Here is a 27,938-nt window from a genome sequence, read left to right as displayed (position 1 = left end):
GTTTTCCCCCTTCTTCAGCCCACAGGGGTGATCGGCAGGTTTGGGTTGAGCTTCCAGAGGGGCAGTGCCTACAAAGGTGTTACTGTGCTGGGCTCGGTGTCCCCAGACTGCCCTGCAGAGCTGTTGCTCCAGCCCCGCTCGCCTCCAGCCGCAGCACAAGGGCTGTGCTGGGAGCACCCCTGCCTGCAGAACCACCCCCAAATCCCCTGGCACCAGCCAGGCTGCAGAGGAGTATCTGAGGCAAAGGTTTGGTGGGGAGGAGATGGTGAATGAAGTCAGGGCGACTTCTGGGATGCGGTTAAGTAATGGCAAGCAGAGGGTGATGCTGTCTGGGGCAGGATGCTCAGAAGCGCTCATGGTTGGTGGGGCTGCTCCTGCAGCATCTGTGCTGACACGCTTGCCTGTAGCCATGGAGCGGAGTCCCAGCCTGGCTGGACCCTCCATTTGGTGAGTGAAGCCAGCTGGTGCGGATGCTGTGGAGCTGGGGTCTCCTGCTGTGTGACCGGTAAATTCAGCTTTGCTTCCCATGGTGGTGTGGGCAGCATTCCTCCTCAGTGCTCAGCCTATTTCTCTGACACCCAGTTTTTTGCTGTTCTGCTGCAGGTGGAGGCAGAGGAGGCACCCAGGACGTGGTGGTCTATGACCAGAGCACGCGGGATGTGACCGGCTTGGCTGCTGACAGCTTCCTCTCCATCCTCCTGGGCAAGCTGGATAGCTGTTTCCACAGTGTCTCCATCCTCACAGGTAGGAGCCCTGGGTTACCACTTCACCTGGCACTCTTACCCCTTAGTCTGAAGTTACGGAGCCATGGCCACACATGTCCATCTGCATTTCCTGGCCACCGGTGGCCATGGTGGCAGAGGGCAGCCTCACACGCATGCCGAGGAGGCTCAAGCCACGCTGGCATTGCTGGGTCCTCCCTGTGCATTCATTCCTTGTGCTGTCCAGCTCTCCACCGCTGCATCCAGCACCAGGGTGAATGAGAGAGGAGGTTGTGGAGGGATCATGGTGGCATGGATCCAGCCATCCGAAAGCTGCCCTTCGTTCTCACATCCCCGCGCTGCTTCATCCCCGGTGAACGTGCCAAGGGCCAGACCCGGTTAGGGAGCTCTCACTGCTGTTAAAGGGAGGGCAGGAGAGGAGATACGTGGATGTGCTGGGAAGGGGAAGAGGGGCAGAGGGTCATCACTGGGTGAGTCAGGGTCTGCTGGAGATGATGCTCCCCAGGCACGAGCACAGAGGCAGGAGGAGGCACGCGCTGCCCTAATTACAGCCCTCTTACAGAGCAAAATGGGAGGCAGGCGACTGATGAATGAAACTCTCCAGCCCAGCAGAAAGGAGGAGAAAGAGTCACGAGCTGCTGAAGGGAGAGTTAAAGCTGCCTTTAATTCCCCGTGGCCAGGACAGCCGGGTGTCTGCCTGGCTGGCTGCCCACCTCCAAGCTTTCTGCCCACGGAGGCGTGGGCAGGCGCTGCCCCCCCGCCCCCCCCCCCCCCCCCCCCCCAGCCCCTTGGTCCTGCTGAACTCATCCAGGCTCCTCGACAGCACCAGAAGCACGGAGATGGGGATCCTCGGCTCCCCAGGCCTGTCCTCATCCTGTGGCAACAGGGTGCAGCTTTGGGGCTGAGGCAGAGGGTACCGACCTCTGTGTCCCCAGAGTGTCACAGCGATGGAGGGCAGCTGCCCCCTGCAAATCCAGCAGCATGACAGACCCTGGGAAGGTGTGGTTGTGATGGGCAGGGTGGCACAGCAAGTGGCATTCAGGGAGCTGCTTTGAGTTAGAGCTGCTTCGTGTTGGGGAGAACAGAGCAGAGAAATAGCGGGAATAAACCCCCTGGTTCAAGGGTTTCGAAGGCAAGCAGAGACTAAACGAAATCACAATAAAGCTAATTAACGTGGCCTGAGTTGCAGCAGCTCTGCTGAGGCCAGTGCTGGAGGATGCTGCTATGGGCTTCCACAGCAGCCCCTGGCCCACCCCGGGCAGCTGTGCCTGTGGCTCCAAGGTCGGCGCGGTGTAAACAGGCTTGGCACATGGTGCAGGAGGAGGAGTAGGTGGCTTTGGTCACGTCTGGGCAGGAACCTGCATAGTCACCAGGATGGATCAGGAAACAGCCTTCGCAGTGTGACCCTGGCACACCCCAACCCAACGCCGCTCCCCCCAGGGCTGAGTGAGGGGCAGTGCTATATGCTGGCTGCAGACCCCCACCCCTGAGTCCTCCTGAAGCAGGGATGGGGCTGAATGAGGTGGTCCTGAAAGCCCTGGAGCCGCGTCCTCCCTGGGAAAGTGAGGGGAGGCTTGGGGGACCCCCGGTGCACCCCAGCCGCATGCATGGCGTGCCCCATGCTGGGTGACACCGGCAGCTTGCCACCCCCCCTGGGCCATCAGCTGAGCCCCCCACGAGCAAACCTGCACCCCCATGGGGGCACATGCATCCTCCATCTTCAGGGCAGACATTTCCATCCCCCTGGGCTGCGGGAGCCCAGACCCCTGTGCAGCAGCGTGGCGGTGGTAGGCACAGGCAAAGCTGATGTGGAAGATGGGCCACCAGCGGGTAGAAAAAACGGGAACCAAAATGTGGAACACTGGGTCATGGCGGCGGCGTTCTGCATGGAAATCGTGACTGGAAGCAGCTGCGGAGCATCGGGGGCGGCTGGGCACGCGGGGCGGCAGGCAGCACTCCCTCCTGCCTGCAGCTGGGCAGCAGCCCCCTGGTTTGAGAGGCAGCTCCGCAGTGCTTGGGAGGTCTGGGGCAGGATGGTGCCTGGGCCTGATCCTGACCCCTCGCCCTGGTGGGATTTAACCCCTCGATCTGTCTGCTCCAGGCTCAGGCACCTTGTCCCACCCCAGCCCATCCTGTGTCCCAGGAGAGGTGCCTGGGGTCCTTCCCAGAGGTGGCTTGTGACCCCAGGGGCAGTCGGGCTGGCAAGGGCTGCTGAAATCTCAGGGTCCTGTCCTGCAATCTCAGCCTGTCCCTAAATGGATGCCAGCACCCCAGGGAACCCCGTCCTGTGGGTCCCCAATCTGGTGTGGGCACCCTAGGCAGCCCCTCGATGCTCCCCAGCTCGTCCTGAGCCCCTGCAGGTGTGACACGCACCCTTGCCTCGGTGTCCCCACCTCGTGCAAACGCCACGCTTGGGTGCTTGGCCATTCTTGGTCACCTCCAGCCCATTGTCCCTCAGACCCTTGAAGCAGCTGATGGGCAAGGACGGGGGAGCTGGGGAGTGGCAGGAGTGGCAGCAGGGACCCGTCAAGGGTTAACAGTCCAGAAGTAGCAATTCCAGCGGGCTGGGAAGGAGGAATCTGAGTCAATTATTCCCAGTCTTGGAAATATTCAGCTTCTCTTCTTTTTTCCTTTTTTTTTTTTTTTTTTTTTTAATTGTGTAAGTATAAATAGTGCTGCTTGCTGCCCTCCATCCGTGGGAGCAGAAAGACTGTTGATTTATATGGTTTTCCTGACATCACATGAAGTGGTGGAAAACTGAATGGAGCCAACATTTTTCCTGCATTACGTAATGCCCCCTCCCTCCCTCCCAGCCCAGCTCTGCTATTCCTGCAGGAGCCTGACTGTTCTTTAACCTTTGTTTACTTCAGCACAAACGCTCGCTTTTTTGCTTTATTTTTTGCTTTTTTTTTTTTGCTTTTTTTTTTTGCTTTTCTTTTTTCCCCCCACTTTGCTCCCCCTCCCCCCCCCCCACCTTCTTTTATCCCTGTGCAAAACTCCCACTTGGTTTTTATTAACAGCCATTATCTGTTTATGAAGCAGCAGCAGCGGTCTGGCTCCATCACTCCCTGATGGCTCCCGCGTGCCAGCTCTCGTATTGGAGCCTGGCCAGGGCCGTAGCACGGTGCTGAGCTGCTGGGTGCTGAGCTTCACCAGCTCCTCTCTGTTTGTCCAGCTATGGCACAGGGTGGGGAGATGTCCCTTTGCTCCCATTCAGTGGCTAGAAGCGACAGCTGAGGGCTTGGGATGCTCGGCCAGATGATGCTCAGGCACCCATCCTGCCCCTGCTCCTGGTCCTTGAGCCAGGTGGTCCTGTGCCCAAAGCTGGCTGCCGGCTGGAGGTGGACCCGGGGCTGGCGGGGTGGTCAGCAGGGTGGTCCCCCCACCCGACTGCCAAAGGTGGGACCCCCTCGCACAGCGGAGGCTCTTCTCGTTGTGGTCTCGTGCGCCCGGGGAGCTTTATCAGTGCGATATCACGCTCCGACCTGAAACAGGCCCCTCGCGTTCTGAGCTGGAGTCATGAGCTTTTCATCTGGCTCGGGAGTGAGTGTGAGATCATCTTCAGCCCCCCCACACCCCCCACTCCCCCCCCCCGCCTTTTGTACCAATTCTTCAAGGAATGTTTAAATTTTCCAGTCCTGTTCTTTCTAAATTTGGAGCGTCTGTTTACTCCCAGGATTCGGAAAGAATGTAACAATATCATCAGCGAGAAATCCCTCCCAGCCTTCCACTCGCCATCCTCCTCCTCGGTGAGCAGGCTGGCCTTGGCAGCGCTGGCCATCACCTAGGTCCTCTCCAGCCCGGCGGCGCCGCAGCCACTAGCACGGCCAGCGAGAGCTGTGATTGCGTGGTGGCGGTGATCTGGAGGGGGCTGAGATTTGGGGGATTTCAGGGGAATCTACCAAAGGCAGGTGACTTCAGAGTGGCCAAAATGTAGTGAGAAAAGAAAGGGGGTTTCCATTGCGGGAGCTGACTTGGGCTGCCCGGCCGTGAGTGGGTTCAGCACTGGCTGGAATTATTTGGGAAACAAGGACTCAGGAACAGATAATTTTAATAAAAAAAGAAAAAGGTTTTTTTTTTTGTTTTGTTTTATTGTTGGTTGTTGGAGGGGTGGTTTTTTTGCATAGGGCAGTCCTAAAAGGAAGTTAAACTTCAGGGCAGCTGAATGTGACTTTGCTCATCCTTGGCTGAAAATACCATGATGCTTTTACATGTCATGTTGGTGAGATGCCACATGCCAGCATCACACCTCCGTTGCTGCCTGCACCGCTTGAAAAAATGTTGGGCTGGGGCTGTTTTAGAGGAAAAGAGAAGATGAATGAAAGAAGGCGAGCTAGGCAGGTGCAAAAGCAGCACATAGGCAGGGCAGAGTAGAGGGAACTTGCTTTTAGCCAGTTGCAGGGGCTGGAGTCGGCATGTGTATCCAAAAGGCAGCAGAAATACAAAACAATCTGCAAAGCTTGTCATGGCTGGTGCTGAAGCTAAAAGCTTAGCAGGATCCAGAACCAGGACTGAGGTGTCTTTACAAACCCGATGTAAGGAAAAAATAATTTAAAACTTAAGAAAGAAAATACCCCGAACACCCAGGCTTTGGTCATCAGTCAGAAGCTGGCAGGAGTGGGCCAGCAGGACTCCACTGCAGCTGGTTATTTGATGGTCACCTTCCTCACCGCCCGCTCTGGGACAGCGTTGCGATTTCATCTGACGGCTTTGGTGTGTGAGCGTGTCTCCCGGGCATACAGCACGTGTGGGATGCACTAACTGGTGGACTTTGTCCGCCGACTCCAGCAGAGCCTCTGCTCGATACATGGGCCTGAAGATGCACGTGTAGGTCAGGTTAGGGCTAGTTCAGGCACCCTCAGACTGCAAGAGCACTTGGGGACTTATTAGCGTGAATCCATCAGATGTACCCACAAGTTTTTCTCCTAAAGTCTAATGACTGTCTCTGAGTGTCCCACAAGCACCTCTGCCCACCCGTGGACATCTCCATCCCATAGCGTACCATGAGGAACCAAAAGGAGATCCCTGGCTGGCAGGAGTGCGGGTATGAGTAAAGAGGGTGCAGGGGTGGGGTGAGGTGGGGAGGAGTGCTCGCGTGGCTCTCTCATGCTTCTCCCACATATGGGAGTTTGGAAGAACCAGCTTTGCAAATAATGTGGATGGGGATCCTGGTTGTGCTCAGGAGCAGAAGAAGGGTAAGAAGTGCTGTGGAGGGGGTTATGCTCAGCTTTTCTGAGGCCGTAGGTGGTGGGCGCAGCGGGATGACCTGTGGCGATGCTTTGCTCTACCTGTCCAGAGCGCTGGAGGTAGGGCACTATTGCCCGCCTAGGAGGAGAGGTGCTTTTTGTAGAAACCAAATGGTAACACCATGGTTTCTGATTTTGACAGCCCTGGAGGTTTAGGTAACTCGCCGAACCTCCTTCCCTCTTGCACAGGACACCCCTGGGTCCATGGCACCGGAGGAGTTTCCTTCCTGCAGCAAAGCCGCCCAGGACCGCTTTGGCCAGGGCAGGACCGTGTTTTCTCACCCTTCCAGCCCGCATCCAGTGGGTGCTGGCATCCAACCCTAGCCACCCAGCCCAGCGTGGTTCTAGGGAGCACTCCCAGTCTCCACAGCCGAGGTGTGGTGTTGGGGTGAGGTGCCCCCTTCCCACCCTCCACCATGACTGGGAGATGCCTGGGAGCGTTTTGGCCCCGGCTGGACCAGCGGCTGCATCCCTGGGAGGGGTTAAGCCAGGTCACGTATGTGCGAGCTGATTGTATTCCAGACCTATGCTCTAAACCTCCCTGTTTAGCAACGCTGTCGTCAGACAACTTGTTTTCCCCGATTCTATAATTACCCCGAGGAGCTTCCCCTCCCCCTCTGGCTGCGTTTTTAGCTGTCAGACCCAGAAAAGGCGAGCAAAAGGGCCAAAGGCAGAGAGGGATGGAGGAGAAGGGACTTAGGGAAGAGCAGCCCTCTGGTTGCCAAGACTTACAAAACCATCATGTCATTTCATTTCTCATTTCTGGAAAGCCGACGGAAGGCAGCTTCCCCAGTCAGAGATCCCGATGGGCAGGAGCCGCTGCCCAGTTATGGTTTCCTTCCTTTTGAGAAACCTGCCTGCCCCTTTCCCTGGGCCTGCACCGCACGCGTGCAGGAGGTCAGCGCTGGCATATAAGGTCCCGGCACTGAGTGGAGAGAGGAACTGCTGGCCACTGCGTCGCTGTGCTCTTGCCAGGCTATAGGTACTGTCATGATGGGCACGTAGGTGCTGAACAGGGGCTCGTTCTGCTGCTGCTTCTGCAGGCGGGTTTCGTGAGTCTGTCAGACCCCTTGCAGCAATGCTTTTTTGCCAGAGGGTGCTGTGGCAATGAAAGCAAGGCCAGGCTGGGCATCTCTCCCCAGGTGATGCATCTCTGTCTGCTAAATAGGGGCTGGAGGCAGCATGGGTGACAGCCTGGCTGGGAGGAGCACCTGTGGGCAGGGGCCAAGGGGCAGCAGCTGATGACATGGCATGTATTGCTGCACTATGGGTGTTGCCTTTTTTCTCTCTACTTGACAGCTTTCCCCTACGCCGGTGCCAGCTCCCAAACCTTACCCTGGTCCTGGCAAAGGAGCAGAGAAGGTGGGGAGGGAGTGGGGGGGAGGATTCTGCCTGGGAAGTGGTGGCTGCAGATGGCATCTCCGTGGGCTGGACCTCATGCGGGTTGAGGAAGGGGTTGCTGACTACCTGTGCTCGCTTGTCTTTTACTGAGGGGCAGAGGGATGTGAGATACCGGTGAGCCTCCTGCATCAAGGGCTGCTTGGTGGTGTCATGCCCAGCTCCCCAGCTGGGGCTGCCAGCAGCCCTAAACTGAAAACTCAGTCCAAACACATCCTGAAGGAGCCTGTCAGTACCAAAATAACTTGTGCTGCAGGGTCTTGCAGACCTAAGGGAGTCAGGCAACCACAATGCAGCGAGGGAAGGCAAATGCATGCTTCTGTACTGCTGGGTCGGGGGCAGGTTGATGATTGCACCCCCTAATTCACCACGTGCTTCCTGCAGCCTCCCCCTTGGCTGGCACAGAGCAGCCAGCTGCTGCCCCTGCACAACCCACCGATGGTTTCCACGCCAGCAGAGCCCCCACCACAGCCAACGGAGCAGGTTGCAGCTGAATCGCCTGGGTAGAGCATGGGTAGAGCACTGCTGGTGCAGCAGCGGTAGGAGGTGGAGGCATCTCCACGCTGGGAGCCATTGGCACTGGCCACCAACTTCACGCGCCCTCCCTCACAGGGACAGAGGTGGCAAATGTAGGGAACCACAGCCCCCCTGCAGAGCTGCTGTGAGAGCCACTTCCCAAGCACAGCTCTTGGGGGAAGGCTGCTCCTCTCTCTTCCAGCCTAGTTGGAGCACGCTTTGAATTTTATCCAACCTCTGACCCACATCTGATAATAATCAAACCATATTTGTTACAACAACAAGGCTCATTAGGAGGCTGGCTCCGCTCGGGGTGGGGGGTGGGGGTGCGGGAGAGCACTTAGTTAATGCCAATGACCTCATCTCATGTGATGTCATTCAAAGGAAAAACACTGAAGTCACTCACATATGGCTCAGCCTGGGGTTTTTCAGCCTGTAAAGCTTCAGATTTTCAAAGGCACAATACATCCCCCCCACCCCCCACCCCTTCCCCGCCTCGCTCCTCTGCTTGCTATAATCCTGAATGATTTTCTGGAGGCTTGGGCTTAGACCAATAAACGTGGTGGAGACATATTAAGGAGTCCCACGGGTAGGAAAGGGGGACACAAGTAATTCTCTCCCCCAGGACAAATGCAAAGAAGAAAGGCCCCCACCTGCTTCAGAAGCCACTGCTGATGGATAGACCCCAGCAGGACTGGGAAAGCCCATTCCTACATGTCTTGTCTTGCTGGACTTCTGCACTGAGAAGGCTTTGGTGGAGGGTGCATCTCCTCCAGAGCACAGCCCTGTGGCACTGGGACTGGGCACATACCTCCATAAGATGTGGCCACACACAGGCGTGAGCAGCCCAGTGCCAGCCCCATTCCCTGCCAGCTGTTGGGGGCTGTCTGCCTCCAGCTGTTTGAAATGACTCCAGCATGAGCATCCCTCCTGGGTGATGCTCTCCTTGGAGGCATCAAGAGGAAAGATGAGCTGATGGGTAGGGACCCTGGTCCCGAGCTCTGCCCTGCAGCAGAGAGCCCTGGAGAAGTTATTTAATCTTTTGTGCCTCAGTTTCCTCCTTGGGGAACCTGAGATTGTGGCATTGCTCTTCCCGGGGCTGGGGATCAGAGTTAAACGTACCCCAGGGGATGCACATCGGTACGGCCAGGAGTGGTGGTGGGCATGGGGCACAGCCAGAGGATGCCGGTCACCGGCCGGGGGGCAGCAGGGATGGAGAGCGGGACTGCATCCCCTCTCCTTCTTGGGGGTTTGATCACCCACCACCCTGACTGGTGCTAAAAGAGGTGTGGGGTAGCTGCCTCCCTCTAAGTCCCCGTCCCCACGTTAGCTCCGCGGGGCCAAATCCAGCCATCCCTCTCGACCGGGGGCTGCGGGGGCGGGGGGGGGGGGGGGCTCGGGGCGGGCGAGAAAACCGTGGTTGCGCCTTTAAGCGGGGAGCGAGGGCTGCGTCAGGCCGGGCGCTGCGTGTCTGTGCGCTGAGTAAGGAATGCGGCCGCATGCCTGACCCGTTAGCTATGGGAGCGCGGCGGGCCCGGCAGCGCTGCGCGCCCGGCGGAGCTCACTGCGCGGCGGCGGGCGAGGCGCAGGGCGGCCGGGGCAAGGGGGCTGCGCCGGGACCCCCCCGCCCCGCTCGGTTTCCAGCTTTTTGACTTTTTGGTGCTTTTTATTTTTTCAGCCTGAGGGCTGTGGCCGGGGGCTGGCGGTGCTGTGCCGCAGAGGGGCTTTGGGGGGGGGGGCTTGTTAGCGCGGTCGTGCCGGCCAGCTGGTGTTCTGCTGAGGCGAGCGGCGCCGCCGAGCGCAGCCCGGCTGCCTGGATGCCCCTGGATGTGGTGGTCGCTCCCGCCGAGGACCAGTTTTGGCCAGACATGCGCGAGGGGCAGATGAAGCTGAAAATAAGGGTGCGGAGGATGAAGGAGAGCAGGGACATGAGAGGTTTGTCAGCCGGCCGGCTCCTTTCCTTCCGAGGGGGGCGGCGGGGGAAGGGGGAGCTGTGCCCGGGGGTCGGGGGTGGCTCCTGCCGAGCGCCCGGCGGGGACCGCAGCGCGGTGGCTGCGCGTACAAAGGGCGCAGGCAGCGGGCGAGCGTGCGGGGGGCGCGGGGCGAGCGTGCGGGGGGCGCGGGGCGAGCGTGCGTGGGGCGAGCGCTCGCCGGTTCCCAGCCGCGGGCAGCGTGCGGAAGCGCTTGCGGAGGCGGCTAGCCCGGTCCCGCAGGCAGCAGCAGGGAAGGGGCAGCTCCTCCAGGCAGGTGAGGGGCTGCCTGGCTGAGGGTGGGGGGAACCGCTCCGGGGTCCCCTGAACCCCTCTCCACCCAGGCAGGCTCGGCAAGGGCGCGGCCGGAGCAGAAGAGGAGGAGGAGGAGGAGGAGGAGGAAGGCTGCGGGAGCCGCGGCGGGCCCTGCCGGCACCATCGCGGCTCGGACCGGGGGCGGCCGCGGGGCCGGGGGTGAGGGGCGCACGATCGCCCGCAGCCCCCCCGCCGCCACCCGCAGGAGCCATCTCGCTCCAGCAGCGCGGTGCCGCCTGCCCATCTTCGGGGGGGTCTTTCAGAACGGGGGATTGCGGTGTTTCCAGGGGGATTGCGGTGTTTCCAGCTCCCGGTGCCGGGGTGAAGGGCACGCAGAGGAAGGGGGTATTAACTGGAGCAGCTTAAAAATACACCGAGCCTGGAATGACCTAGATTACCGAATGGTTGAATCAAGAAACTTCCCCTCCATCACCACTTAAAAATGGGAGCCTGCTAAAAGTGCTTGACAGGTTTTTGTGGCATGAAGCACATAACCCAGTGATGGTGTCATTAGTAATAAGTCGCTCCTGGAAATGACACATTTTTCTTTACTTAGAACCAGTAAGGCTGGTCCAAAGCAGGCACAGTCACCAGAGGAAAATCAAGCCCGGCAGCTCGGGGAGTGTGTGTCCGTGGTTGTGTGGGTGGAGGGCTTCCTTTCTGCCGCTTTTCCTTTTTTTTTAAGGATGTTTTCTGCTCACTTGGGAGAATGGGAGAGGGGTCTGGGAGAGGTCCTGTGAGGCCGGGGAGCTGGCACAGCTTGGGTGGCAGCGAGGCAATGTAGCAGCAGATGGGCACAGGCTCTTCGGGGTGACCATAGGGGAAATGGGGAGTTCACATGAATCCATAATAGGGCTGATTCATCAGTTTTCTCATCCCTGCTGCTGGGGGGGGGGCGGGGAAAGGAGCCAGCAGCGGGGTGATGAAATTTAGTGCCAAGTGAAGGGAGGGTGAAGGCACAGAGGCTGGGCCGGGGACTAGGAGAGCACCAGACATCTCTCTCCGATGCATCGAGACGGGTGGAAGTATAGAGCATCACCCAGGGGAGGGTGTGTTGGCCGGGCGGTGGAGCACGGCTGGCACCGGGCAGGTGGGCAGAGCAGGCAGCTGCCTGCACGGGGCACCGCCAGCCCGGCGGGGCTGGGCACACGCAGCGGGGGCTGCAGCACCGGAGGGGAACAGCCAGGATGGAGGCAAGGGGAAATCCCAGAAACATCCCAGGCAGTGGGAAGTGCTGACAAAGCTCCGGAGCTTCCCGGAGCGCAGTGAGTAAGGGTGGCAGTAAGCGGTGTTTCATCATGCTGCCCGGCTTTGCTGCCGGCCCCGACAGGCTCCCACCCAGCAGAGAGCCAGGGAGACAGCGTTTTGCAAAGAGGGATTTTCCCCGCGGTTCTGAGGGCCGACGTGCAGTGTGCTTGGCCCCTCTGCTTTCCTTCCTTCAATTCAACCTGCTGCAGAGATGCTCGGCTGAATGCTCAGGCTCACTGCCCTGCCAAGGCTGAGCCCGATGCAGGCAAGGGCTGGGGTTTTGCAGGTGTCGTCGTGGCCGCCTCCCGCCCGCCCCCCCCCCCCCCCCCCCCCCCCCCCGGCTCCTGTCGTCTCTTGGCATGCCGTAGTTCAGCAAGGTGGTTTAACACTTGGGGACGGATGTGTCGGGGCACTGGGAGCAGCGTATCCCCAGGGGACTGAGGTGATGAGGAGAGGGCATCCAGGCATCCCGGCCACCGAGCCGGCACAGCAGCAGGGGAGCCGTGCCGGTGCAGTGGCTGCTCCAGCAGCAGCCGAGGCGCGTGCTTGCTTGCATGCCCCGCTGCCCCTCGCCACGTGCCGCCCTGGCAGCGGCTGTCAGCCACCACAGGCATTTTAATGAGAGCTGGGCAGAGCACAACCTCTCTCAGCCCCCTTGGCTGCCAGGAGCTTTAGGGGGGCAGAGGGTCTCCAGCATGAGCCCAGGCGTGAAACCCACCAGCAGGACCATGGGCTGCTGCAAAAGCTCCAACACCTGCATGGGGAACAGGTCTCAGAGCAGCTCGGGCTGCTGCTCTTTAACACTCATTATGGGAGCAATGAGGGTGGGCTATAAACCGCCTCTTTAATACCCTCGGCAGGTCTCCTGCCAGCTGCTGGTGTGAGGAGGTGGGGTGCAGCAGCTGCTGTCCCAGGGAGGGTTCGCAGCTCTGCCTGTGGCCCTCCTCCTCAGGGCTGATGGCACAGTGGGGTGACATGTCACCTCTTTTTCACTGTTGCCTGCTGCGGGGCTTTGGGTTGGATGTGCTCCTCTACACACGTGGGAGGCTGGCAAACGGGGCATGTCCCTGCTGCTGTGTGCCTCTGGGAGGGCATTTACGGGACTCGTGGGGCTGGGAGTGTTCAGGAGGCATGGGGCTTTCCTGAAGAGTGGTTTTGGGGTGAGGCAGGTGCCCTGGGGATCTTCTTGCTTCTTGCAAGTGTGCAGCTTCTTGCAGTTGGCGGGGCACAGCACCTGAGGCCAGAGCTGTGGGGTTGTTCCAAGGGAGCCTGAAGGAGGTGAGTCCACGGGGATGGAGATGAATGGGCAGCCTGCAGCCGTCGGAGCAAGACATGAGAGGGTGTTGAAGCCCGGTTGTTCCTCTGTCTCCACTTTATGCCTCCAGCCTAGGAAGACGGCCTTGGTGCAGGGAGGATCGCAGGGATCAGCAGGGAGCTGGGCTAGCCTTGCTTAAGGTGCCCCGTGTCTCCCTTTTGTCGCCAGCACCATCTCCCCTAAGATCCTGTGCACTCAGGGAATTGTAAATCCCCAAAGCTGGGGCTTACCATCAGGAGGAAAATGATGCCATACCACATCCCTGTCCCTAGCCAGGACTTTGTCCCCTTCTGTGTCACCTTCCCTGCACCACTACTGCTGCCCTGCCTTGGCAGAGAGGGGACCAGGGCAGCTTGCAGGGTGAGGGGTGATGCCTGAGAAGTTGCCAGTGTCCCACGTGCAGCAGGGTCCCAGCTCAGCAGTCCAGCACCATTCTCCTTCCACCTTCTGATCTCCTTCCATGCCCATCAGCCCCGCACCAGCACTGGGGCTTTTTGTTTCGGTTGTAGCCATCTCAGGGTCTCACACAGCTGCTGCTGCGAAGAGAGAGTGTCGGAGGGGCTCCTCACCCTGCAGTTTGCTGCTCAGGGGGGAAAGGTGCAGGGCTCCCCAGCAGCTGCAGCAATGCTGCTCTTACAGGAGCTTTTTCGAAGATGCTACTGGCCTCTCCCTCTGGGCTGATGGATGGGGCTCGGGAAGGATTTCCCGGCTGGCCACCTTCCCTCTGTGGTGTCTGTTCTCCCAGCAAATCCAGTTTCTCTGGGACGTTGTCATAGATGTTCAGCTGGAAAATATGCAGAGGGGAGGGCCTGGCAAAGATGGGGATGGGGAAGAGTTGTGGGGTTTTTTTCCCCCTCCTCTGTTAGCCACCAGGGCCATGCAGAGCAGGGCTGGGGGCTGACCCAGAGGGGTCTCTGCAGGGCGCAGCAGGAGGCAGAAGGGGAGTCAGCACCCCGTGAGTGAGGCCTGGGATGGGAGAAGAAATGAGGCTTCAGTTGTTGCACTTTTCTGGCACTAAGTTGCTGCAACACCCCGTGCCTCGGTTTCCCTCTTTCCTCTGGGGTGCTGGCAGCACTCCTCTCCCTCCCAAAAGCTGTGATCCTTTTCAGCCCTGCCTTAAGCGGGACACTGATAAGGGGGTTTGTGTCTCTGGGGGCATTGCTGAATGAACCCCCCAAAGGTGGGGGGTGATTTTCACCTCCCAGCCCTCCCGGAGCCCTGCATGTTGCTGGTTCTTGGCTCCTTCTTCCTCCGTCTTCAGCAGGAGCAGTGAAGGTGTCCCCACTTCTGGCCTGCTTCCCTGTGCCCAAACAGCCCCCCTCCCCTCCTGGGCCCACCTCTGCCTGTGGGAGACAGGAAGGCACTGGGTTTTCCAAGGAATGGTTTTGAGAGCCCTCAGGAATGCTGGAGATGTGAGCAGAGCATTGGGCTGTGCCTGCAGGGACCAGCTCCTCCCCAGCAAGCCCTCGCCAGGCTCAAGGGGAGCATCACAAGGAAACCAGAGATCCCCAAGCACCCGCTCCACGTTCAGGTACAGATCCTTCCTCAGCTTAATTCCCCATGTGCCAAGAGACACGGTGCTCCCAGCACCGGCGCTGAGAATAAAAGAGGATAGAAAGACCCATTGCTGCCCTGGCTCCTCACCCTGTGGGGCTCTGCCGCTCTCTCCCAGCAAAAGCTGGGAGCCGTGGCCCGGGGAATGGAAGAGGGGGAAAGCCGAGGTATCGGTTGGAGCCCAGCCAGGGACATTCACTGCCTTTGGGATTGTTTTGAAGAGCTGCTTTGCTTTCTAAAAATGAAAGGCATGCTAGAGCAGCCGGTGCGGGGTGGGGTGAGCGTTGCTTCGAGGTTGGGATGGCATCGGGTACTCGGCCCCATCTCTAGGGTTTCCCCCGAGCCCGGGCTGCCCTCAGCAGCTGCAGGCATGGGGGAAACGAGGACAGGCAGGATGGGAGCATGCCCGGGCTCCCAGTCACAGGGTTGAGGCTGTGCTTGGGACAAGAGTGGGGAGCTATAGGCATCATCTGAGGTGCCGGCATCCTGCAGTTGCTGGCAGCGTGCCGGGGCAGGCACCGCAGCCGAGGGTGCTGCTGCCCCTCTCCGCAAACACCCCCGCCGGCTTTGCAGCCTCCCCTGCCCGGACTTCCCCAGGCCGGGCTGGCAGAGGAGCTGCTGCCTGGCGAGCGGGGGCGGGCAAGGGGGAGAGAGCGGCATGCCCCGACCTGCTTGAGCTGTGAGATCACCCCACGCTCCCCGGCCTTCAAAGAGCGATGGAAGCTGCACGTGGAGCTGCCGCCGGGTGTGAGTGAGCGCAGGAGGCTGGGGGCCTGGGGACCGGAGCAGGCATCGATCCCTGGGGCTGCGCTTGCCTGCACTCTGCTCCCCAAAAATGTGCCGGGTGCCTTTGGAAAAATCCCCGTGTTGTCTTGCATGAGTACAGGGGTCGAATCTGCGCCGCACTCAGTGCCATGTACGGCAGCTTCTGCCTCCTGCTCCAGCATCCCCCAGGCACCGGTGGCATGTGCTGAAGCTTGGGGTGAAGCGGGGAGGTCGTGTGTGTCCGTGCAGGGCTCTGGCCGGTGATTTACACTCCTTGGCAATGGGGACACAGCGCAGGGATGAGCAGTAACCGGAGCCGTGCTACACCTGTGCTGGGCCTCCTGGGCCTCCTGCTTTCACTCTGACTTAATGTCCCAGTTGAGAGGTGATGTCATTTCAGAGGGAGCCAGAGAAAAGGAAGTGCTGGAGAAGATAAGGTGCTTTAACTCTACGCCTGGTGGCTTGGCCAGGTTTTGAAGCTGGGAGCTGTGTTAGCTGCCAGCCAGGAAAAGGCGAGAGGGGAGGAAAGAGGTTGGTTGGAGGATACCTTCCTCTTGGGCCAGTGGAAGCTGACCCCAGGAGCTGCTGAGGTGGAGGGTGATGGAGGACCTTGGATGTTCCCGGGTGGTGCAAGCATGATTTTATGTGCTGTTCTGGCTTCTCCATCAGCTTCGCCTCCCAGATATGGGAGGTGGGTTGTCTGCGGCACCGGTCATACCCCGCCAGAGCTTGGGTGCCACACCAGCAGCCGGGAGGGTGCTCCATAAGTCCAGCAGGAATGCTGGCAAGGTGCTGGAGAAGGTAAACTGAGGATGTGCCAAGGTTGCCCCACTTTTGAAGAGGAGAGAGACTGAATGGAAAGATCATTACCGAAGGCTTATTAAAAGATCTTATTTAGCTGTGGAGATGGGTCAGGGATTCCCATGATGCTGACTGAGTCCAGAGACTTGGATTTTCAGAAGGATCTTATGGAGGCATCCTGGTCCCTCTGACAGTCAAAGGTGGTCAAGCCCCAGAATCTTCTCTGCCCTTTGGGTGATGTCAAGCTGCATCTGCTCATTCACATGACTGGGAAAACTTGCAGGAGGACGTGTTGGGCTGATCTGACCCAAGGTCCTCTCCATTGCGCCAAGCTGCCACCCAGCTGTCCTCAGCTGGAGGGGAGTGAGGTTGGGCCACCGCTAGCCAGAGCCAGCTCTACCCTGGACAACAGAATCAGTGAGCGAGAGCACATCAGGATCACTGGTGGCCTCATGCAACCATGCAGGACGTGCGACAGCACTGGGGGTTTTCCAGCCCCCCGAGCTGCCCACCGTGCAGGCAGGGCAATGCTTGCTGCCCTGCTCAAGTCAGTAGTCAGTGCTTTCTCTGCTTGAGCTAGAGACTGGACTCCTTCACGTTTAGGCTGTGCCAGACACCATGGCAATAGCTTTGGCTGTCAGATGCCACCTACTGTGGCCCCAGCTGGGGGTTTTCTCTCATTATTGGGCTTCGAGATGCTCAGGCTGGGTATGACTGCCCAGCAGCTCGATGCAGTAAATTGGGCACTGCTTGCTGTCACATTCGGTAAGGTCAGAGCGTGAAAAACTGCAATGGCCTGCAGGTACCGCTGTGCTGGTCCAGCCCGATGTGGTGGAAATCATGGGCTCAGCAGTGCTGGGCAGAGGGGGCATCACTCAGAAACCGCAATGTCTAAGCATAGCTGTTGTGGCAAGGTTTGGGCTGACCTCCCCAGCCCAGGGAGCTTTTGCACCTTGCTTGTCGTCACCCTGCCCTGGCGGGTGTTGCTATCGAAAAGCAGGCCTGGTTGTCCCCAGAGCAGTAGGCAGCCAAGGAAAGGACTTTCTCTTCCCGTCGTTTGTCTGAATGAAGTTGCAAAGAGCACGAGGGGGTGCGGGATGCCTCACGCATGTTAACATCCAGCTGCAGCAATAAAAATCAGAGCTGGGTCTGCATGCCTTTCTCTGTGTGTGTGGCACGGTCATCACAACACATCTTTACTGGTTAGCAATGGCTGGTGGCTTTTTGCTCCTCAGGGCTCCGTTCTCAGTGTTGCAGGGCTATCACCACTTTGCCCCCAGCCCAGGCCTTGGGGCGCCAGGTACTGATGGCCTCGGCCTCGCTGCTGTGAGCTCAATGACCCCATTTTCTCTGCAGGAGGCTTTGCCACCTTCTCGTCCTGCTTCCCAGGCCTCTGCGAGGGGAAGCCAGCTGCCATCCTGCCGATGAGCATCTCCCAGCCATGCTTGCCTGTGGCCAACGTCGGTCCCACGCGCATCCTGCCGCATCTCTACCTGGGCTCCCAAAAAGACGTCCTAAACAAGGTACGGCCCTGCCGAGGGGACACGTCTGCCCTGTCCCATCCGGGACCCCCACCCATGCAGAAGAGTGAGGGCAGTAAGGACTGCCGCCCGGTGGGAGGACCACGCGCGGTTGGTCTGACCCTACCAGGAGGCTGAGGGCAGGGGGGTGCGTAGGCAGAGCCTGGCGGAACCAGGGAGGGTGGTCGCAGGGTGACTCCTTTATATTGATGAGCTTTGGGGTGGTCTTCCCGAGTGCCTGTAGCAAAGTCAGGGGCAGGAGGAGCATGGCTGGGAAAACACCTGGGCTTGGAGCAGGCGTTACCGCAGCTGGAGGGAGATGTGGGACAGGAGCCAGCTTTGCACCCCCCCACCTCGCTAGCAAGGCTGCCAGATAACACGGATCTCAGCGAGCTTCCCATCCCCTTGGGAGCCAGAGGGAGCGGGAGCAAGCCGGCGTGTTCAGCCGTGGCAGCGTGGGGTGGGCAGCGCTGGCCAGGGGCAGGGGCTTGCCCAGGAGGCCCCCAAATGAGCCAAGTTTTGCTGTGGGGAGAGGCAAAAAGAGGGACAGTGCCCTTTTAAAGGTGCTGGGAGGGCTGTGCTGTGATGTCACGCCAGGGAAGGAATTTTGCTGAAAGAAAAAATAACGGGGAGAAGACAGAAAGAGAAATTGCAGCTGAACTGCCGCTGGGCGCCTGCCTACTGCGGGCAGGAGGGAGCCAGCCGGGCGTCCTCGCGAGGGGGGAAAGGGACCACGATGCCGGAGGGGGGGGTTGGAGACAGAAAGGAGGGAGAGAGAAATTATATACGGGGAGTAGAAGGAAATGAAAGAGAAAAATGCCAAGAATGTGAGCCCGGGAGCTGGGCTGGCTCCACGGAGCGAGGCGGGCTCTGCAGAGCCTGCTGGGGCGGGCAGGAGCTGGCCGCTGGAGAGCCAGGGCCGAAACCCCGGTGCGGGCTCCCGAGGAGCCAGTGTCAGGCAGGGATTTGATGGTTTCCTTCCCTCCCCACCTCCTCAGAGGGTTTTGTTCATCTTTGGGAGCTGTGTTTTCTGCCATCCCTACGATGTGGCCAGAAGATGCCTTATTCACAGGCAGCAGAGCAGGGTCAAGGGCTGGAGCTGTGCATGGGTGATGCTTCCCTTCTTCAGCCCCTTCCGAAGGAGGGATCCCACATGGCAGCTCCATGCACTCTGACCTGTGGAAGGACTCTTTTATCTCCTTTTTTTCTCCTCCTGTTTAATTCTGGGTCTTCCCTGGAATGCAGTAGACCAGGCACTGAGACCCAGCAGCCGGCACAGATGTTCCTCCATTTTTCATAAGCAACCTTCCCCCAGCCGCAGAGGTGACAGTCAACCTGATGGGACGGGGAAAGAGGCAGGGGTCAGATGAGCCATGCATTTGGTGTCAGCATCGCATGTAGCAGGTGAAGCTGGCCACAGCCCTGGGAGGGAAGAATGGAGGTCAGTGTGGATGCAGCAGTACACGCCCAGTACATCCCTGAGGGACGGGTCAAAGCTCACCCCCTCATTGCAGTTTTTTGTCTGACCCTACTTACCCAAGGTCTCCCTCGTGCCATTGCGTTTTATTGAGTCAGAAATATGGGCAGTGATCATGGCCATTGGGTGGCCAAAGCAGAAAAGTCACAGAAAACCAGCCCAGGTTCACTCCAGTGTCAGGAGGAGGGAAGAGGGGGATCCCCTCGCCACCTGCCTGTGTCCCAGCACAAGAGCTGATGTCACGGTGAAGAACCGTGAACAACTAACAAGTCTGTGAGAACTCCCGATGTGTCTGTGGGGTCTGGGAGCGAAGACGTGGGTTGGCACTGGTTAACATAGGGTGCATCCCATGACCCATTGCACTTTGTTGATGCGATGCCTCCTCTCTCCCTCAGCTGATACTTCCAAAGCTTTCAGCCAGAGTTTTTGCTGATTTGCTTTCTTGTATTTTCCTATGACTCTCATACTGGGGTTCCTGGGTCGCTGGGACCCCCTTCCGGGTGTCTCCAGTCTTACTTGGACCAAGGTAAAGATCTGATGAGGTTCAAATCTGTGTCATCTAAATGGACACAACCTTCTCAGATAGTCTTTGCTGTACTGCCATCAATGAGGCCAAGGCAGCAGTGGGAGACCCACAGAGAAAATACTGGGCAGGGAAAAGGCAGGGAGTGCACGACGAGGCTGATCTTCAGCACTCGGTGCTGGCTGAACGCAGTTGATCATTCGATCACTTTTTTCCCCACCAGGACTTGATGACGCAGAATGGGATAAGCTATGTCCTCAACGCCAGCAACTCCTGTCCCAAGCCAGACTTCATCTGTGATAGTCACTTCATGCGCATTCCTGTCAATGACAACTACTGTGAGAAGCTGCTTCCCTGGCTGGACAAGTCCATCGAATTCATTGGTGAGCTTTTGTTGCGGACCCCCCAGTTCTCAGCCTTCAAAACCTGAACTCTTCTGCCCTCGATGATCTTGCTCCCAGGAGCCCTGGTCCTTTCGCACAAAGGGGTTGCGGGTTGGGGAGGGAGGCTGCAGGCATTTTGCTCGCCACCGCTGACCGCATCGATGCTCTCCTCTGTTTCCTCTGCCGTGCTCCAGACAAGGCCAAGGTGTCCAGCTGCCAGGTGATCGTGCACTGCTTGGCTGGGATCTCCCGGTCGGCCACCATCGCCATCGCCTACATCATGAAGACCATGGGTATGTCATCAGATGATGCTTACAGGTGAGTTTTCCCCAGAGGGCAGGGAGGGGTTATGCTGGGATGCTTCATGCCACGGAAGGAAAGCAGGCTGAGCCCAGAAGGAGAGGGTGGGAGCTCCTGGCAGCTCTGTCTTGTCTTGGCTGAGTCCTGGCAGAACCAAACCGTACCTCCCTTGATAAAGTGCATGAAATGAGGAATGGTTGGAAGCAGTAAAATGGAAGGGGGAGGCAGTCCCAGCTCTACCCCTGAGGCATCGCAAGGCCCTGTGGTTCCCCAAGACCACTTTCTTTTGGAGGGTCTGGTCAGGAGGTCCTGGATGACGCCTCTTCTCCCCAAAGAGGCTGAGAGAGTAGGGGTGCGCTGCTGAAGGGCTGAGCACCAACCGGGGCTGTCTGTGCCTCTCGGCAGGTTCGTTAAGGACCGTCGCCCGTCCATCTCGCCCAACTTCAACTTCCTGGGCCAACTCCTGGAGTACGAGAGGAGCCTGAAGCTCCTCAAGGCCCTGAAGTCCAAGGGCGACCGGGGCGAGGGGGATGCCCAGCAGGACCCCGCAGAGGCAGCTGAGGGCAGCCGGCATCCCCCACCACCTACCTCAGAGAAGGCCGAGGAGGTGCCAAGAGGCGCTGGCTCGGCGTCCCCCAACGGTGACCCTGAGCGGCAGGGTGGGACCCCGAAGGTCCTGTCGCCCACCACCCTGCAGCAGGGGCTCAACGGCTTGCACCTCTCCTCCGAGCGCATCCAGGACACCAACCGCCTGAAACGCTCCTTCTCCCTGGACATCAAGTCTGCCTACTCCCCCAACCTGCGGCAGGAACCCCCTGGACCCCCCGGCCCTGGGGACACCCCAAAACTCTGCAAGCTGGACAGCCCCTCAGGCCCCGGCGGCCTCGGCTCCTTCTCCCCAGGGGCGGACAGCCCTGACCGGCCGAGCGGCCCCGACCTCCTGCTGGAGGCCAAGGTGAGGCAGCGGCGGAAGCACCGGCACCCGGCGGGCTCGCCGGCCCACGGGCTCAGCCTCAACATCGGCGGGTCCTGCGCCTCACGCAAGAGCCCCGGTGCTGAGGACGGGCTGCCGCCGCGGCTCGGCCAGCCAGCCGCCACTCCCGGTACCGCCACCGCCGCCGCCACCACCACCACCGCCGCGTGGAGTGGGGTGCACCTGGAGTCCCCCGGCACGCCCTGCGGCGAGGCCGGCTGGTACTTCGGCGTGGACTCCGGCGGCACCAGCGGCAGCGGCGGGGGCCTGTTTGCCGGCGCCGGGCCGTACCCACCGCCGTTCGGCTGCAGCGGGGTGGCGGGCGGCTGCGAGATCAGACTGAGGGACAAGGCGCGAGCCGAGCCGCGGGATGGGCGGCACAGCTGGCACGAGGAGGCTGGCGCCGAGAAGCAGTTCAAGCGGAGGAGCTGCCAGATGGAGTTCGAGGAGACCATGTCCGAGGGCAGGGCCCGGGAAGAGCTGGGGAAAATCAGCAAACAGTCCAGCTTTTCGGGCAGCATGGAGATCATCGAGGTGTCCTGACACCCACCCGGGGCACCTGGCGAGCGGGGACAGGGACGGGGCGGGGGGATATTTAAGCTGGGGGAAGAGGGGAGGGGAGGGGGGCATCGGGGTTGTGGGGGGAGTATTTATATCCGCGTGTGCATTTTCGGGAGCGCACGCGTTGAAACTAAAGCGAAGGCGGATCGAGTCTTTCCAGAGTCGGGAAACATAACGGCGGATGCTTAGTGTCCCTCTTGCACCCACCCCGGTCCTCCCCCCACATCCGCAGGGGGTCCCAGCCCTCGGAGACCCATGCTTGAAACTTGGGCTTAAAATTTGAGTGGGAAGGGGCAGGGGTCGTGATTTGGGCTGCAGGGATGGGGCGCAGCGCCCGTGGGGGGGACCACGGCTGCCCCTTCCCGGCACCCTGGTGCACTAAGCATGCTCCCCGTGTTTCTCTGGCTAAGTATCCTAAAAATGCTGCACTGGAGCAGCCCTATACATATATAAATATATATTATATATAATATAAAGAAAAAAAAACCGAAAACACACACACAAAGGAAAAGGTAAATGGTTTTACTGCGATTTTTATTGAGACGTAAATAATATTTCAATTTTTTTGTTTTGTTTTTAATTTATTGAAGCTGTTCATTCTGGCAATGATTTGCAGACAATGTGGGGCGGTACTTTCAGCTCTATTTTTACTGTGTATGGTATTTAAATCTGAAATACGAGTTTCTAAGCAATATCTGAGGCCTGTGGCTCCTTCTATAGCTCCTGTCGACAACAAAGATTTTCCTCCCCTTCTCTCCGGGCACACCGACAAGGGGACAGGAGACTCTTCTGGGCACTTTTTCTAGAAACGAACAAGCGAACAAGCAAACCGTAAACCTTCTTACAACACAAACTGAGCCAGAAAACTCTTCTGGAAGCTGCTGCCTCTTCTTCACCCCTTGATCTATGTTTGCTTCCCCTCATCCCCATCCCGGCCATCACCCCCATCCCAGCCATCGTCCCATCCCAGCCATTGTCCCCATCCTGGCTGTCACCCCACCACAGCCGTGCCCCCCTCTCCTCCCTGGGCTGCCCATCCTCGCTGGAGAGGGCGAGGAGGGAGTCACCCAAAGCGGAGGGAAGGGTGCCGGCTGCCACCTTCAGCTGCGCGGGGAGGGGGCAGGCAGCGGAGGAGGGGAGGTGGCGATAGTTGGGGTTTCTTGTTGGGGGGTGCCTTGCCTGCCTGCCCCAGCCCCTTGGCTCCACCTCGCCTCAGCTGCCGTGCTTGGGAGCTATGGGCACCGTTTTCCCTTTGGGGCAGTGGGTTTTCAGGTTTCCCCCATCCTTCGCTTTGCATTCGAGAAACTCACGGGGACTGTGCTTGCGGGTGCTGGGATTCCTCTGGCCCTGTTCCCCTCCGGGCCGGCTCCCCTCCTTCCAGCAGGTGACAAGCCAGCTGGACTCAAAGCTCTGCAAGCACGTGGAGGGGCACAACAGACTTATTTTCAGAGGCTGCTTCCCCCCATCCCAATGGGGAGCCAAGCTCTTGCCCCCAGCCCCAATATCAGGCTTGCTGAGGAGCTGCTTTCTGGAGCTGTAGGCATGGAACTGCCTCCACGGCAAAGCACATCTCTCCCTGCGGCTGTCTTTGCTTTCTCCCTCATCTGGCACTAGTTTGCAAAGCTAATACCTCAGGGGTCTCTGTTTGTGCATGTCTGTGTCCCGTGTCATCCTTGGAGTGTTGCTTTTTTCTTTTTCTGGGTCCACATGGTTTCTTTCCCTTTCCCCTGTTCCTCCTCTTGTCGTTCGTTTCTATCTTTAAATCAAACTACATGTGACAAAACCAAATGATCTCAGGTTTAAAACTGAACACAAAGCAGAGGCGTGAGGAGCTGCAATTGTGCGAGGAGGGGCTGCTCGCTTCAGCTGGCTGCTTCCCCAACCACTTCTGTGTCCGCAGGCGAGGCAGGTCTCTCCGGAGGCTCCCTGCTCTCTTCAGGCTGGCTTTAGTTTTTCTGCATTTCCATGGGGCCATTTGGTGAGATGCTGGGGACACCCATGTGCTCCTGCCTGGTTCCCTGAGACAGGGAGAGATGGGGGTGGCTGGAGAGCCAGGGGCCACCTGTCTCTCTCCCCACATCGCTTTTGATGAGGGTGAGAGGGTCGGAGACCTTATCATCCCTCCAAAGCCCGCCGCCACCCATCATTGCCTCCAGCAACTGCCTCAGACCAGCTCAGTGTTGCCAACCTGAACGTTTCTCCCTCCTGGCATTGAAAGAACCACGGCGCTGTTTTCTGCGCTCCCTGTTTGGGTTCCAGTAAGCATTTGGGTCCCCTCCGTGAGCCAGGCAGCTGCTCAGGAGCTGCGCTTGCAGCACGGTCTCCTCAGTGGGCACTGATGTCAAATCCAAGGACAGAGGGAAAAAGGCTTCATCTGCCCTTCAGTAAGCCCTCGGAGCCCAGGGTTAGCGTCGCCTGCCTCCTGCCCGAGCGGCGCTGCTGGTCCCCCTTCCCCTCTTGCTGCCCTCAGTGGTGGCATCTCCCAGGCATGGCAGGGTCATCGCCTGCTGACCCTTGCGCCATATCACTCTGTTCCTGCCCATCCCGTAGTCCTCCAGGGCTGGCACCAGCATGGATCTGCTGAGCACAGGTAGGGCCAGTTGCTGGCAGGAGCTGGTTAGGTGTAGCTTTGGGTGGTGGAGAGGGGGCTAGGTGACTTCCCGAGGGGTTTAGTAAAGAGAGGAGAACACGTCGGCACAGCCAGATGGGGAGATGAGACGAGGCACTAGTAAGCTCTCCTGTCACTCATCCCGTTAGCTGACATGGTGCATTACAAGCGCAAAAAAGCAGCTGGGTAAGTCGGGAAGGAGAGGGCATGTGTTGTGAATGAGGCTGAAGGTCTGCAAAGAGGCAGATCTGTGGTTTGCTCTTTGTCGTCTTCACTCTGCCATCGCCTGGATGCTCCTTGGCCATGTTTGAGGCTTTAGGCACTATGGACACCTCTTTCCTCTGAAACCAGAGCAAAGAGAAGCTGATTTTAAGATCAGTAGATCACAACTGCCAAGAGACATTCATGGCCCACCACCACAGCCTTATTTTGGTGTACTTTGCATTCATCCTTCCCCCTTAAGCTGGGCACGTGCACTCAAACCCTCTGATGTGCAATATTCTAAGGCTATACCCAGGAAATACACCTTGATGGAGCAGCCCTGCCCGAGTGTCTCCTGCTGGTGCTGACCCAAAGCCGCCAGGATCACTGAGTGGCTGGCAATTAAATGACTTTTTTTTAGTCAGACTCTGTCTAATAGACCACTTTGTCCATGAATCAGAGCTGTGAGTTATCACGAGGATGGCTGTGCAGGCTGGTAGCCCTCCCCATCATCTGTCAGCCAAGTCTTTTTACTGGCTCTCACAGCCAGACAACCCAACACAAAGCCTCTCTGGAACCAAAAATCATCTTTCCATGCCAGTCTGGTGAGGGTGCATGTGTTTGTAGGGATGCACAGTGGCAGAAGTGTGAGCAGAGGAGAGGAAAGGTTGCTCCTTTCAAGGGGGCGCCCAACAAAGCTGTTGGGTGCCTGACGGTCTCGGCAGGAGCAATGGCTGAGCTTTCCACCACACAAAGGACGGAGCAAACCACAGCTTTCCTTCAGGCTAGAAGGGACGTTGCACCCTTCCCTCCAGCCCCTGCCTGTCCTCCGGGCTGAGTCCCCCGGCCACCTCCTTCCCAGCCGCCCCCCGGGGCCCTGAGCGAAGCCGGCGGGGGTCAGCGGGCAGGTCGGCAACACTGACCAGAGGCTTGGGTTGGAGCAGGCTCGTCCCAGCCTCAGCAGCAGCACCCCCGGCCCCTGCTGCCTCCCTGGCCCTTCTCTTTGTCTGCCTGTTTCTTTGGATGTCCATCCCGCAACATTTGCCCCTTAGGAGATGATGTCCCCCAGGACCCCCTCCTGCCGTCCCCTTCCCCCTCCCATCCTTAATACTAATGATAATAAGCTATCAGTGTTGTCATTGCAATCTATGAATGATAGATTTGAGTATTTATGATTATTATTACGATTATTATGGTTATGATTCTGTACTTTTTTGCTTCTTACTCTTTGTATGTTGCTCTTTGTTTCTCTGTTGTGAATAAATGCAAGGCCCCATCACACCTTCTCTCTGCTCCCGCAGCCCGGCTGGGGCTGCGCTTGGCACGGCTCCTGCCTGTCCCAAGCCCCAGGAGGCAAACCCCTCAGAGGAGCTGGAGGGTGCTGCTTCACAAGGGTATAAAGACCCCCAAACCCGGGGCAGATCTGCCCTCTTAACTCTTCCCTTCCCTTCCTGCGGCTCCTCTCCCCCATACAGGCGCTCGCTCATGTTTGTGAGAGGCAGGAACCCACTGGCACCAAGAACGGAGGATTAGCCGGCAAAAGCTCAAAGCTTTTGTAACAGCTTTAAGGAGCGTTGGCCAGGCATCCAGCCCACGGAGTCTGCTCCCTCCAGGCTGTGGTGCTCTCACCTTCTGCTGGCTGCGCCTACAGGCTGCATCTTCACCCACAGGGGCTCGCTCTGCCGCGGCAGCTGGTTTGCAAAGCTCCCCCCGCCCGGCCGAGCCGGAGCCCTGGCACCCCATGGTGGCCCATGCCCTGCACTTCCGTGGCTTCAGCGTGCTCGTCGTGCCGGCGCGCTGCCCCTGCCCGGGGACAGCATGGCCTGGGGAAGGCACGTGGCCAGCGTTAGAGCAACCTCGGTGTCAGAGCAGCAAGGAGAGAGGTGAGCGGCCTCCGGTACTGGAGGGATTCAGGAAGGGGCTGGGAATGGCTCTCAACATGGGGCTGGATACGGCCTTTATCCAACACCTATAAATTGGGGTGTCGTAAGCGGACAGAGTCCGTTGCTGCTTTTTCACACCTGTCACCTGGGCTCCTTGTACAACCTGAAGGTTTCCAGATGACTGTAAGGTGGAGGAGGAGACGTTAGGGGAAGGGAAGAGGAACCTCACCTGCGCTGCAGTACGACACTCTGCACTGCACCAGCCCCATGAAGAGTCATTTTAATTTGCGGGGTTTAACACCACCCTTCTGCAAGTGGCCTGGGCATGGTCTCTTGTCTCTGTCATGACTTTGCTTTGCCATGGGTTGGGGTCCTTCTCATCATGCTGTGCTGAACTCATTTCTGAGGTTGCTCTGAGACCACACCAGAGAGCGGAGAGCTCAGGTCTCACCCCTCTCTCAGGGGACCCTGGCAGACCCCCGTCAGGTTCCTGGTCCAGCATCACCCTTCCTACCTCACCTGCCTTTGGGGCAGCCATGGACGAGGAGGGACCAGGCAGGTCCCAACCATGCTGGAGCTGAGCCTCCGCAGCTCCTGCTCCCGTCCCTGCAGGATCAGGCCCTTCCTCAGCAAGCACAACACGGGGAGGGGGTCTGCACCTACCCTGGTGTATCTGGGGACTCCCAAGCAGGGAAGAGAGGCTCTGGCCACCAGCCCCACTGCGTTCCCTTCCTTGCTGCCCATTTGGCCAGTGCTGCTGTCAGACCCGGGGAGACACCCTGCCCCTGCCTCGTCTTTATTTATTTATTACTGGAGGCTGTAAACAGCAGTGCTTTTCTACCCTCTACTTTCTTTTCCTTTCTTTTGTATTTTGGAACAACGTGTTGTAATAAATACCCAAATAGGTGTTTTAACAGCTGGTGTCAGCCTTGCTTTTTGAGGGTCAGACCTTCTCAGGGTGGGGCTGGAGGGTCCTCACTGGGGGCTTAGTGAGGGTGATGGATCTTCGGCTGCATCAGTGGGGGCCAGAGCCAGCGGGAAGCTGGATGCACAGCCCGATCTAGATGCACAGCCAGACCCATGTCTATGTATAGGATCCAGCAGCTGGAAGCTGCAGCTGGACTAACTCAAAGCAGAAATAACACTCATGGCTGAGGGAGTAGGGGAATAAAAATTAATTGGGGCATTCATGGGCCCACAGACAGTCGCTCTAGGGGGTTCGGATGGTCTGGTGCATGATTCACGGCTCTGAAGCTGTAGGCAGGCACCTGAGCAGCCCCTTTTTGGTGGAAAGGACAGGCCAGGCCCTGCTCCAGATGGGTGTACACAAGTGCAGGGGATGGTACAGACTGCCAAGCTAAAGAGCGCAAAGGCATGGAGTGTTTGCATTGAAATACATTCTGTTAGTAGTAATTCTTCTTCTTATTATTAATTATTTTGCCTTCCAGCTATACTCTGCTCCTGGCATGGTGGCAGCACACAGCTGCACGCTTCTTGTGCACTGTGGCTAAACCCTCTGAACTTCCCAGGTCCCTCCATGGCTGACTAAGCTGCCCCACAGCACCAGTTTGGCTGTGCCAACCAGCAGCCCCGCTCCAGCTGGGCTGTGCTCAAGCAGAGGCTGGTGGAAGCATTTCCCTGCTCCCCCCTGCAGCAGGT

The 27,938-nt window shown here is 58.7% G+C and overlaps 1 protein-coding gene across 1 annotated transcript in view; it reads left to right on the top strand.

Moving 5' to 3' along the window:
• The window catches only part of DUSP8 (dual specificity phosphatase 8), a 35,327-nt gene extending 8,132 nt beyond the window's left edge, over positions 1-27,195 (top strand). The window contains 6 exon segments of the mRNA XM_056354830.1: positions 604-618; positions 621-744; positions 17,207-17,373; positions 19,594-19,753; positions 19,948-20,071; positions 20,459-27,195. Coding sequence (XP_056210805.1) covers positions 604-618; positions 621-744; positions 17,207-17,373; positions 19,594-19,753; positions 19,948-20,071; positions 20,459-21,569 — 1,701 coding nt within the window. The 3' untranslated portion in view covers positions 21,570-27,195.
• Positions 27,196-27,938: the final 743 nt, after the last annotated feature.

This window comes from Falco biarmicus, chromosome 10, assembly GCF_023638135.1.
Source record: "Falco biarmicus isolate bFalBia1 chromosome 10, bFalBia1.pri, whole genome shotgun sequence".
Classification (NCBI taxonomy): Eukaryota; Metazoa; Chordata; class Aves; order Falconiformes; family Falconidae; genus Falco; species Falco biarmicus.
Note: the sequence above shows the minus strand (reverse complement) of the source record. Positions and strands in the feature narration are given on the sequence as shown.